Here is a 12,865-nt window from a genome sequence, read left to right on the forward strand (position 1 = left end):
CACAGAGGTACTTTATGTGTGAGATTTGACAGTGGAAAAGAAAACCATACTCTGAGGCCATATTTATTCTTTATGAAAATATCTAAAAATTAACTATGTATGGTTTTTTTCTATATTTCACAGAATTTCGAACTGGAAAAACCCAACTCTCTCATACCCTCTGTGGTAAGGATATGTAACAACAACAATAATAGCGATAACAATAATAATCATAGAGATCACTTACTATTCTACTTTGTGCCTGGTACTTACATAATCTCATGTAATCTGAACAAACTTGCAAGGAAACTAAAACTCAGAGACATTACATAAACTGCCCATGGTTACACAAATACCAGAGCTAGTCTTTGAATATGTGATGCTTGAGGTGATATTGCATGTACTGCTGTCTGAACAGCTAAATAGAAATACGGAGGAGGTAAATGGGTATATGAATGTGTTGGTGGAGAGAGGTATTCATTCATGGTCTCGATTTTTCCCATTCTATCTTTTCTATATTGTATTTATGAGAATGTCAGAGAATCTTTTGAGGCCTACAATTCCTTACTTTCCATAGAGTAAGGTTGGAACTAAAAAAGACTTAAATGTTTCTAAAGCAAAATAAGCAAAAATACCTCCTTTTGCATAAAGACATTTACACTACATTTCTTTGACCTAAGTAGAAGGAGCATGGAAAAGTGTTTAATAAGGGGATTCTGGCATCAAAATAGCTCTGTCAATAATAGCTGCATGACCTGGGGCAAGTTGCTTCACCTTTCAGATTTTCCCTATCAGTAAAACAGGAGTAATGATAGTGCCAAACTTAGGGTTGTTTTGAAAAATAAATGAAATAATGTATGTACTTCATGTGAAGTAATTCCTTAGTGTTTACTACATATAAAGAAAATGCATTTAAAATTTTGACATACATTAATTGAAAAGTTACTTAAATGAGTTATGTAGCATAAATTATATTTATGATTATTTCTTATAGAAAAAAGTTAGTGATACTTAAATTCTACTTCTTTAGGAGAACTAAATTTCATGAATATCTCCCATTGTGAAAGATATTGACATTCTTTGTTGAATTACTACTATGCTGGCAGAATACTTATAATCTTACCACTGGTTAGTAATATAAAAATATAGCATGCTGTTTAGAAACTAAAGGATCATTATTCTTTGCTACATGGCTAGAGAGTTGCAACCAGCCTAAATACCATGTTAATTTATATACACATTTGTACGAAGTTTATTCACTCTTACTAATATTAACTAAATTTTAATTGCTTTCTAGTGACAGCTCAACTTCCAGGAGCAGGTGGCTACTCAGGAGGAAAGATTATCTTCATTGATACAGAAAATACTTTGTAACCCTTTTATTTAAACAAGTTGCTAACATAATAGTGAGATATAGTACTGTTACTATAAAAGAGAATTCGTTTGAAATATGTCATTTTGTGATCACCCTGTAAACCAGCAATAATGAGAAAAGCCAAGGGAAAACAGTTGCTAATTGAGTTCGCAAATCACTTTTTCCCCCTGAAATTTTTATTTTATTTTATTTTATTTTTTTATTGAAGTATAGTTGACTTACAATGTTGTGTTAGTTTCAGGTGTACAGCAAAGTGATCCAGTTTTATATACATATATATATGTGTGTGTGTGTATATATATATATATATATATATATATATTCTTTTTCAGATTCTTTTTCCCTTATAGGTTATTAGGTTATTACAAAATATTGAGTATAGTTCCCTGTGCTATACAGTAGGCAGTAGGTCCTTGTTGCTTATCTATTTTATATATATTAGTGTGTATATGTTAATCCCAAACTCCTAATTTATCCCTCCCCACCACTCTTTCCACTTTGGTAACCATAAGTTTGTTTTCCATGTTCAAATCACCTTTTTTCATAGTTTTTTTTTAAATTTATTAATTTAATTTATTAATTTATTTATTTTTGGCTGTGTTGGGTCTTCGTTGCTACGCGTGGGCTTTTCTCTAGTTGCGGCGAACGGAGGCTACTCTTTGTTGCGGTGCACGGGCTTCTCATTGCAGTGGCTTCTCTTGTTGCAGAGCACAGGCTCTAGGTCGTGGGCTTCAGTAGTCGTGGCATGCGGGCTCAGTAGTTGTGGCTCGCAGGCTCTAGAGAGCAGGCTCAGTAGTTGTTGCGCACGGGCTTAGTTGCTCCGCGGCATGTGGGACCTTCCCGGACCAGGGCTCGAACCCGTGTCCCCTGCACTGGCAGGCTGATTCTTAACCACTGCGCCACCAGGGAAGTCCCTCAAATCACCTTTTTTTAAAAAAGGTTTCACTTCTCCAAATGGGTTTGGTATAAAATTGACAAAACAAATACATGAGAGGAAATTATATCCTATTTGTTTTTAATTCTCTTACTTCTCCAAAGATTTAACTTAATACCTAGAAGATTATTGACTCACTCAAAGTCATGGTCTCAAATAAAGGAAAAGGTCTGAATTGAACAAAAATACAGAAGGAAAAAGAGAAGAACCTGTTTGGGTAACAAAAAGAATTGCAGTTTTATTGAAGTGTAAGTTATTTCAGAAAGCAAGACTGGAAATGTGGGTCTTAGACCTGAAGGGCCTTGAAGCTGGATGATGGGTGTAAATTGGATTCTTTTGCAATATTCTAGGCAAGTAATGAGATTTGATGACTGTATTTGGTAGACAAAGGAAAGAGAGTCTTGGGAAACCACTCTTAAGTTTGTCTAGATACTAGGAGAATAATGATGACAGAATTGGGAAGATCATGTTTCAGAGAAAAGGTAATGTTTCATTTTAATACGTCGAATATGAGGTACAGAGGGACATCCATATGGCAGTTGGAAATGTTGGACTCAGCTTGAGAAAGGGGTAGGGCCAAGGATATGGATGGAATAGCCAGGGGGAGGCAAGAGAACTTACATAGAGAGAAGAGAAGAGAACTGAGAACATAACTTTGGGGTGTGCCTATGTCTAGGAAGAGGGACTAAAAAGACGAATCAATAGAGACAGACAAAGTAAGAGGATATCTGGTTGTGGATGCTAAGCATAAGGAAAGTTTCAAGAAGAAAATGGTAGTCAGTGATGTTCCACAGAGAGAGAGAGAGAGAGAGAGAAGGTGCAAACTGAAAAAGATCACTGAGGTTTGCAGTTAGGAGTCCAAGAGGCCATTTGCAGTAAAGTAAGATGATGGAAGCTTGTTGCAAATAAACAGTAAGGAATTGAGGCAGTGTGTGATTAACCAATAAATAGAAGAAATACGGTAGTTTGAGGAGATATCAGGTTCAGAGGACATTCTTTTTAACAATCGGGCTGTAGGAAGAGGCGCCCAGCTGGAGTTCAGCTAGTTTCAGAAACAGTTGATTAAGGATGGTTCTTGAGAAGGAGGAATTGTTCTTGCAGAATAGCTGCCACTGTTTTGGCAATTTGGATTTTATCAAGAATGGCTGAAAGAAACAGTTAGGAGCCAGGTCATATGCAAGAGGGAATAGGGAGGAACAGCTGGGAGGAGCAAGGACATGCAGGAGCCCGAGTGGAATGTTCTCACTCTTTCAGTGTCTCTTACATGTATACTGCTCTCTCTTGGTACTTTTCTTTTTATGTGTTTATATTTTGCCTACATAATTATGTTTTACACTTACCTATGGCATAGATTATCTTATGACCCTTAAATCCTCCCCAGTGCCTTGCACTGGTAATTGGTTAATATGGTAACCGATTCCATATGGGAATCAATTAATAAACATTTGTATATTGATTTGAACTTTCCTTCAGCATAGCCCAACTTTTACATTCCTGGTTACATAGTCACCCGGCTTTGTAAAAACTGACAAAGTGAAAAACATTTTTTATTGCCTCTTCCAATTCCTTGTCTTCTTTGATTTGTCCACTAAAAACATCTACTGGGTATACTCAGCAGCAATAGAAGATTTAAGTGGCTGTCACTAAAGCTCTGAAGAAAACATATATAGTGCTGTAGGACAGAGATGGCTGGGAAATCCTAAAGACAATTCAATTCAGGGTTTACTGAACTAGTTCCAAGTGTCACAAATAAGATTAAAAATGGTCCTTACTTTACAGTTACTTACAGTATGATCAGTATTATACAAATACTGTAAACAAAGTGAAATTAGACCACAGACGTGCATTTTATTTTATCTTACTTCACTTTAGAGAATATTATAGACATATTGTTAGGATCACCAAAGACCTATAAAGAATGTTTATTACTCCTTTATAGTCTAGATAGGTGTAAGTGATTATTAGCATCTTCCAGAATACCTTTTCAGGTACACTGAATTTGCCCCCCTATGAATTTACTAATTTCAAAATGCTAACACAACTCCTTTAGAAGAAAGTGGATTTTAAACCCTAAATAAACCAAAAACTATCTGATAATAATTCCCTTCTGGACCCTTGAAGTTACTTTTTTGACTCTTTGGTTTATGTAGTCAAATTTATCATTTGTTGGCAACACGTGGTTAGTGATATATTAAACTATTTCATGTTGAACAAGTGAGGAATATGAAGAGTGAATTAATTCACTTTGAACTGACTTGAATTATAATTCAGTGATATTATCTTCCTAGACTAGGTCTATGTTTATTGAACTGAGAACAACAGAGATTCACAAATCTTAGTTTCTAGTTTTTCTCTTGGAACTGACTTGCTGCATAATCCTGAGTCATTTGCCTAATCTCTGTTTGTCAGTGTCCTCCTTTGTAAAATGTAATAGAGACCATAACAACTAGCTTCCAAGGTTATTGTTTAGATAATTTAATATTTAAATTCATTACTGTCTCATTATTTCTATCACTGTTATCACTACCTAAGGTATTCATTAATTGAGGCACTTATGAAAAACAAAGTCTGATATAGATTTTAAGTGATTATTAGTATCCTCCAGAATACCTTTGCAGGTACCGTGTTTTCCCTCTCTTTGATACACTTGCTTACGGTATTATTTTTTGTAGTTGTTGTCTAAACTTTTTGGAATTGATTTATTGAATCCTTAATCCTGGCATACTCCAGCCGTCCAGATCGCCTTCGGGACATTGCTGATCGCTTCAGTGTAGACCATGATGCAGTCCTGGACAATGTACTTTATGCACGTGCATATACTAGTAAGAGCCCCATGTAATTGGATGCTTAAGCTGTTTTAAGGTTGGCAGCACTGATTTATTATTTGAGTGATGCTTACAACATTTGGACACTATTCTTTTCTCTTTATATTTTACTTTTCTCTAAATTTATTTAGTCAGTCCACAAATTTTATCATTTGGTAAGTCCTTAGACATCGAAATGCTCTCAAATTATTTCTTATTCTTTGTCTTTGAAATAGAGGTAACATTCTTTTTGGATAAGGTAGCATTTGGTATGTATGCTAAGGCAGAATATGAAATCATATTTAATAAAGTCATAAATAATTAAGAAAATCCTTCAAGGACTCTTTTGCCTGACTCCCAAGAACATACATGATCTTAGCCTCTGCTTCTAGTTTTTATAACATTTTCCCACTGCATTTCCCACCAGGTGAACATCAGATGGAGCTACTTGATTATGTAGCAGCAAAGTTCCATGAAGAAGCTGGCATCTTCAAACTATTGGTACGAGCTTTTAAATATTGCTCAATCTAGAACTATTTAGCATATTATCTTTCTTCTATTGATTCCAATTCAAATTAACTTCTTCCCTCCATTTCCAAATGCATTATTTATTTTTACATTAATCCTACACAGATCATTGATTCAATAATGGCACTTTTCCGAGTGGATTTCAGTGGTCGTGGGGAGTTGGCTGAACGGCAGCAAAAACTGGCCCAGATGTTGTCACGACTCCAAAAAATCTCAGAAGGTAGATTTTTTCCTTAATTTTTTAAAATTAAATTTATTTATTTATTTATCTTTGGCTGCATTGCTTGTGCAGGCTTTCTCTAGTTGCGGCGAACAGGGGTTACACTCTTTTTTTTTTTGGCTGCATTGGGTCTTCACTGCTGTGCGCTGGCTTTCTCTAGGTGCGGTGAACAGGGGCTACTCTTTGTTGCGGTGCGCAGGCTTCTCATTGCAGTGGCTTCTCTTGTTGTGGAGCACGGGCTCTAGGCGTGCTGGCTTCAGTAGTTGTGGCACATGGGCTCAGTAGTTGTGGCTCGCGGGGTCCAGAGCACAGGCTTAGTAGTTGTGGCACACGGGCTTAGTTGCTCTGCAGCATGTGCGATCTTCCTGGACGAGGGCTCGAACCCATGTCCCCTGCCTTGGCAGGCGGATTCTTAACCACTGCGCCACCAGGAAAGTCCCTCAGAAGGTAGATTTTTAAAATAAACGGTGATATCAGATTAGCACCTGTGACTGTTTGCTAAGTAGGTTTTTCAGAGAAGCTCAGAATAATGTCAGGAAGCAATCCATTTTTTAAAAATAAAATTTCCTTCATGGGAATACAACTCTTTTTTTAAACCAAAAATACTGATTCTAATACAATAAGGTACCTGAATAATATAACAATAATAACTTTAATTTATGATATCAATGAAAAAACAGGAATGTAATCTTGTTCATCAAAAATTCATGGCAGGGCTTCCCTGGTGGCGCAGTGGTTGGGAGTCCGCCTGCCGATGCGGGGGACGCGGGTTCATGCCCCGGTCCGGGAGGATCCCACATGCCGCGGAGCGGCTGGACCCGTGAGCCATGGCCGCTGGGCCTGCGCGTCCGGAGCCTGTGCCTCGCAGCGGGAGGGGCCACAGCAGTGAGAGGCCTGCGTAACGCAAAAAAAAAAAAAAAAAAAAAGAAATTCATGGCACAATATTTCTAAACTCTGAAATCTAAGCAATGAACTTTTAATATTCACACTGTCATTCTCTTAGTTTCTTAATTTTATTTCTTGATGCAGAATATAATGTGGCCGTGTTTGTGACCAATCAAATGACTGCTGACCCAGGAGCAACTATGACGTAAGCCCTAATATTCTGCTTTTGTATTTCACAAAAGTTAATATCAAAAGGGTTAGAGTGTAGAATAGGAAATAATTCCAAAATCATCAGCCTTGATGTGGACACAGATATGTCACAAAACACTTTTTGCACAGTGCATATTACTTCATAATTGCAAATATCATTTATTTGTTATCCAGATCTATTTTTCTCTAGTTTTTTTATAAAACAAAGCAATAGTTTACTATTTTCAGAGATATTTTGGGTTCCTTTTTGTCTAGGACTAAAAGGATATTGGAGGACAATAAGAAAAAGATCTTAGGGAAATAAAAACTTATATTCCAGATACATGAATGGTTTCTAATGCACTGATAAGCTGTTAGCCTACAAACAAAAAAAGCAGGCTCTCTACAGGATATACATGAGATATATATTTAATTTATATATTTATTATATTATATAATTATAATATATTTAATTTACAGGATATATATGAGATATATTTGTGAGTCTCTTATATATTTATAAGAGACTTGCTATGAAAGAAGTCTCCTGTTTGGAGAAACAGAATTTCACTCCACACTAGGCATATTCAGAATTTGTTGAAGTAGTTGTGCGCATAACATACATATTGATGGCTCTGCTTGAAAGATGGCAGGGAATAGAAAGACAAGGAGATGGTGGTGTGATGAATTGGGAGATTGGGATTGACATATGTATAAAATGGATAACTAATAAGAACCTGCTGTATAAAAAAATAAATAAAATTAAATAAAAAAAAAAAAGAAAGACAAGGAGAGCGAAAGTAGTATAGTGAAACAGAAAGTTCGAAGAAGGACTTCCCTGGTGGTCCAGTGGTAGAGGCTCCGTGCTCCTAATGCAGTGGGCCCGGGTTCGATCCCTGGTCAGGGAACTAGATCCTGCATGCCACAATTAAAAGATCCTACAAGCCTCAACTAAATTAAAAAAAGATCCTGCATGCCACAACTAAGACCCGGCACAGCCAAATAAATAAATAAATAAATATTAAAAAAAGAAAAAAAAACAAAGAAAATTCAAAGAAAGTTCAGTCGCTACCATCAAGAGTTTTGAGCATTATGTATCTGAATAAGCAGTCAAAATAGCCCTGAATCTATGTACTGCTTTTTTTTTTTTTTTCTGCCATACGCGGGCCTCTCACTGTTGTGGCCTCTCCCATTGTGGAGCGCAGGCTCCAGACGCTCAGGCTCAGCGGCCATGGCTCACGGGCCTAGCCACGCCGCAGCATGTAGGATCTTACCGGACCGAGGCACGAACCCGTGTCCCCTGCATCAGCAGGCGGACTCTCAACCACTGCGCCACCAAGGAAGGCCTTGTACTGCTTTTTTAAAGGTCTTTTCAGCAACTTCTTATTTATAATAATTTTTAGCCAGAGAAAAGTTCCAAGACTAGCGTAATGAATCCACAATATCATTTGCCTAGTTTCATCAGTTGTTAACATTTTGCCACATTTTTTCCCTCTATGTGTTTGTGTGTGTGCATGTGTATGTGAAATCTCTCTATGTGCTACATACACACACATGCTCATATATGTAAAAGTGTATATGTTTTGTGAACCTTTTGAGAGTTTTTTTCTCTAAACCAGTGAGAATTATTTGCAGACATCATGACACATCACTTCTTAGTACTTCAGCATATCTCTTCTAAGAACAAGAACATTCTTCTACATAACTACAACATAATTAGCACAGTCAGGGAATTTAACATTGGCGTACTATTTATCCAATACACAGTTATATTCAAGTGTCTCCAATTGTTCCAATAATATCCTTTGTACTTTGGGGGGTTTCTTGTTTTTTTTTTTTTTTTTTTTTGCGGTATGTGGGCCTCTCACTGTTGTGGCCTCTCCCGTTGCGGAGCACAGGCTCCGGATGCGCAGGCTCAGCGGCCATGGCTCACGGGCCCAGCCGCTCCGCGGCATATGGGATCCTCCCGGACCGGGGCACAAACCCGTATCCCCTGCATCGGCAGGCGGACTCTCAACCACTGCGCCACCAGGGAGGCCCTCTTGTTTTGTTTTTGATTCAGGATCAGTTAAGGATCATGCATCCCATGTACTTGTCTTGTCTCTTTAGTTTCCTTTAACCAAAACAGCTCCTCAACCTTCGTTAGATTTTTGTGACACTGACTTTCTTTTTTGGTGGCACTGTGCAGCATGCAGGATCTTAGTTCGCCGACCAGGGATTGAACCCATGCCCCCTGTATTGGGAGTGAGTGACATTTCTGAAGCACACAGGCCAACTGTTTTTCAGAATATCTCTCAATTTGGAGTTGATTTTTTTTCTCATTATTTAAAATGTTAAACACTTTTGGCAGGAAAACTACTAATATATAAGTAATGTTAGGACCTTTTCCATATATCACATCAGGAGGCACACTGGCAGTTTGTCCCTTTATTAGTGATAAGTTTGATCATGTGATTAAGATGGTGTTCACAAGATTTCTCCATTGTAAAAGACCTCCTGTTTGTAATTAATAAGTAATTTGTGGGGTGATACTTTGAGACTTGTGTAAATATCATGTTCTGCACCCAATGGATTTAATAATGTCCATTGGAGATTCTTGCTTAAATCATCACTCTGATGGTTGCAGTACAAAGTTCTGTTACTTTAAAACTGAGTCAGTACATCATTTGGTAGCAGATAAATCAGTCATTGACATATATATTAGAAGATATTTGATATGATATTCTAAATTATGTAAATTGTACTGAAATGAATGTATCTCTCTTTAGGCATTTTCTAAACTAAACCCTAAGAGTATTGCTGCATCTTCTGCAGTTTGCTATAGCTCTCAGTTTTCAATACGCTTTTATGATATTTTCTACTTAATTACAGGAGATTCCAATGTGAGAAGTATTAATTACGTGAAAGGTTTTAAGCAAGGTTTTTTGTTTGTTTGTTTTTTGGGTTTTATTGGCTGCACCATGCGGCATGCAGGATCTTAGCTCCCCTACGAGGGATCAAACCCACACCCCCTCAGTGGAAGTACAGAGTCTTAACCACTGGATCGCCAGGGAAGTCCAAGCAAGTTAAAAAGATTGAGGAGGGGGAAATCAATCATTTATTCATTCAGTATACATTTATTGAGAATCTACTATGTATCAAGGTTCTAGGAATTCACTAGTGAACAAGAGAGACTATGTGCCTTGCCTCCATTAGGAAAAAAATAAATGTTGTCCATTTAACTCAAAATTTTAAAGTCTTGGTAGGTCATGCATTGTCTGTAGTCCTTGAGTGGTTAAGGCAATATTCTCTGTTTTATAGGATGTCTTTCATATACAGGACATGAAGTACTTCACAAAGAGAATAATTTTAAACTGAAGAGAAATGGGAGATTTTTAAGGCTCGCTTTAAAAAGAGAAAATGACTCATTGGCTCAGAGGGAGGAAGTGGGTTGCATTCAAATAAAACGGTACAAGTTAAAGAGCAATGTTCTTTCTTCAGGTGTAGGGAGGGAACATTGAAGAGGCCAAAACTATCGATCTAGAGTTAGAAGACAAAGGAAGTCTGTGGAAATTAGGTCAGATAGGGTTCTTTTTCTTATATTTGTAGAAAGTTTCAAAAAGAGTAAAACCATTTTGAATTGACTCCAATAAGAGAAAAATAGAGAGGTGACAGAAAGGAAATAATTGCAGAAGTTCAAAGAGGGGAGGAGATTTATAATAAAATAAGCTAAGAAAAGAGCCGAAGAAGGTAACAAAGACTAGTATTTTTGCTGGGTGAATCTGCTTTGAAACAGCATCTCCTCCACCTAGCCAAGTTATACGGAAACAAATTTCACTATAATTAGTATATTCTAAAGTACATTATAACAATACAAATTAAATGCATGTGCTGTAAAGCACATAAATTGCCACAGCTAAATTAAAAAAGAAAACAGGACAGTTTTAAACTAAAGGATTTCAAATGCTATTAGAATCCTTCCCATAAAGGAAATATCTTTGTTTCTCAGTGTTAAGGAACTCCAAGCTGCAACTCCGCTGGAGCCTGTCAGAGAAATATCACTATAATTGGTATGAGTACCCAAGTACACTGACAATAATTGAGGCTTCCATCCCATGCATTATACTTGATGGCACATCGTATTAAAAAGGAACAAGGGCCTCCCTGGTGGCGCAGTGGTTAAGAGTCCGCCTGCCGATGCAGGGGATACGGGTTCGTGCCCCGGTCTGGGAGGATCCCATATGCCGCGGAGCGGCTGGGCCCGTGAGCCATGGCCGCTGGGCCTGCGCATCCGGAGCCTGTGCTCCGCAACGGGAGAGGCCACAACAGTGAGAGGCCCGCATACCGCAAAAAGAAAAAAAAAAAAAAAAAAGGAACAAAATTATAGAGGCAAGGAGCTGCCATATGATACACCAGAGCAGTAACTCCTAGATGAGGCTTACAGATACAGATTTTAGAACTAGAATGAGCCAGTTGATGAAGGCCTGGAAATAAAGTCAAAGTATCAGCCTGTAAAGCTCCATACCACAGCAAAAATAAGATAAGCAACAAATAAGACCATGATGTTGCCCCCTACTTCATTTGTGTATTTGTTTCCCTAAAAGTCATCTTAGAACATTTGCAGTCTTGTAAATGTGCAGTTTATTCTTTAAGGATGTCACTTACTGATTCTACATCATTAGTATAAATTAAGAGGCAATATCGGGACTTCCCTGTTGGCACAGTGGTTAAGAATCTGCCTGCCAATGCAGGGGACACGGGTTTGAGCCCTGGTCCGGGAAGATCCCACATGCCGCAGAGCAGCTAAGCCCATATGCCACAACTACTGAGACTGTGCTCTAGAGCCCGCGAGCCACAACTACTGAAGCCCGCGTGCCTAGAGCCCGTGCTCCACAACAAGAGAGGCCACCGCAGTGAGAAGTCTGTGCACCGTAACAAAGAGTAGCCCCCGCTCACTGCAATTAGAGAAGCCCCGGCACAGCAACAAAAACCCAATGCAGCCAAAAATAAATAAATAAATAAATAAATAAATAAATAATTTTTAAAAAGAGGCAATATGGTTAGAGAAAAAACATTAAACCAAAGTCATTAGCATGGTGACCTTGTGCAACATTTAAATTATTTGAATTTTACTTTCCTCTCCCTCAAAATTAAGAGCACTTATATTTATTAGTTGCTTAGCATGTGCCAAGTGCTTTCATGTATCATCTTATATAATTCTCATATCACCCCAACATAACTCAGCCTCCTAGACCTCCCTGGTCTATGAAGCCAGTCTCAGTATATTGCTATATCTCTCGCCAACCCCCCAACCGCCCCCCCAATTCTATCTTCAAAATATTGAAAAATGTATAGATTTTTCTGCATATTTTGGGAGGAAATGGGGGGTGGGGTTATTTAACAAAACTTCTTAAACATACTCTTTTTTTTTTTTAACCATCTCTTCTTTTTCACCAAAATTCTCTTTATCTTCCTCTAATCTCAAAACATCCTCCTCTCTCTTGGACATGGTTCACCCGGTCTTTCTCTCAATGGACCCCTTCTCAAAAATTCCATCTTTAAGCTTAACCCTTAGCAAGTCAAAAGTACCAGGAGTACCAATTGTCCCTCAAGTTTGCCCTTACCCAGACCCCTCAAGGTCTCCACTCCAACCAGTATTTAAGGTAGACACTATTATTATTCCTAATATATAAAGGAGGAAACAGAGGCTCAGAGTGCCTACTTGCTCAATCATACAGTTAAAAAACAGGAGTCAGAAAAAAAAAAAAAAAACAGGAGTCAGATTTTGAACCCAGGTTTCTTTGACTTCAAAGTTGATGCTCTTTTAGTCTCACTGTGCTATTCTTACTATCTCACTCCCAGAAAAATATCACCTGCCCTACCATCACCATAATCCTATACTCCCTGCACCCTAATTTGCAGTTGGAAGGTCAGGAGGTTCTGGGTCTTACTGTCAACAATATAACAGGCTG

The 12,865-nt window shown here is 37.9% G+C and overlaps 1 protein-coding gene across 2 annotated transcripts in view; it reads left to right on the forward strand.

The window, feature by feature from the left end:
- DMC1 (DNA meiotic recombinase 1) overlaps positions 1-12,865 on the forward strand; it is a 42,740-nt gene that overhangs the window by 13,870 nt on the left and 16,005 nt on the right. Inside the window, exons 7-12 of one of the 2 annotated variants that reach the window (XM_060112360.1) lie at positions 124-165; positions 1,277-1,349; positions 5,019-5,110; positions 5,520-5,593; positions 5,726-5,840; positions 6,870-6,930. In XM_060112360.1, coding sequence (XP_059968343.1) covers positions 124-165; positions 1,277-1,349; positions 5,019-5,110; positions 5,520-5,593; positions 5,726-5,840; positions 6,870-6,930 — 457 coding nt within the window. The remainder of the gene's footprint in view (positions 1-123; positions 166-1,276; positions 1,350-5,018; positions 5,111-5,519; positions 5,594-5,725; positions 5,841-6,869; positions 6,931-12,865) is intronic. The other variant, XM_060112361.1, reaches the window with a different exon arrangement.

The sequence above is a fragment of the Mesoplodon densirostris genome, chromosome 11, assembly GCF_025265405.1.
Source record: "Mesoplodon densirostris isolate mMesDen1 chromosome 11, mMesDen1 primary haplotype, whole genome shotgun sequence".
Lineage (NCBI taxonomy): Eukaryota > Metazoa > Chordata > Mammalia > Artiodactyla > Ziphiidae > Mesoplodon > Mesoplodon densirostris.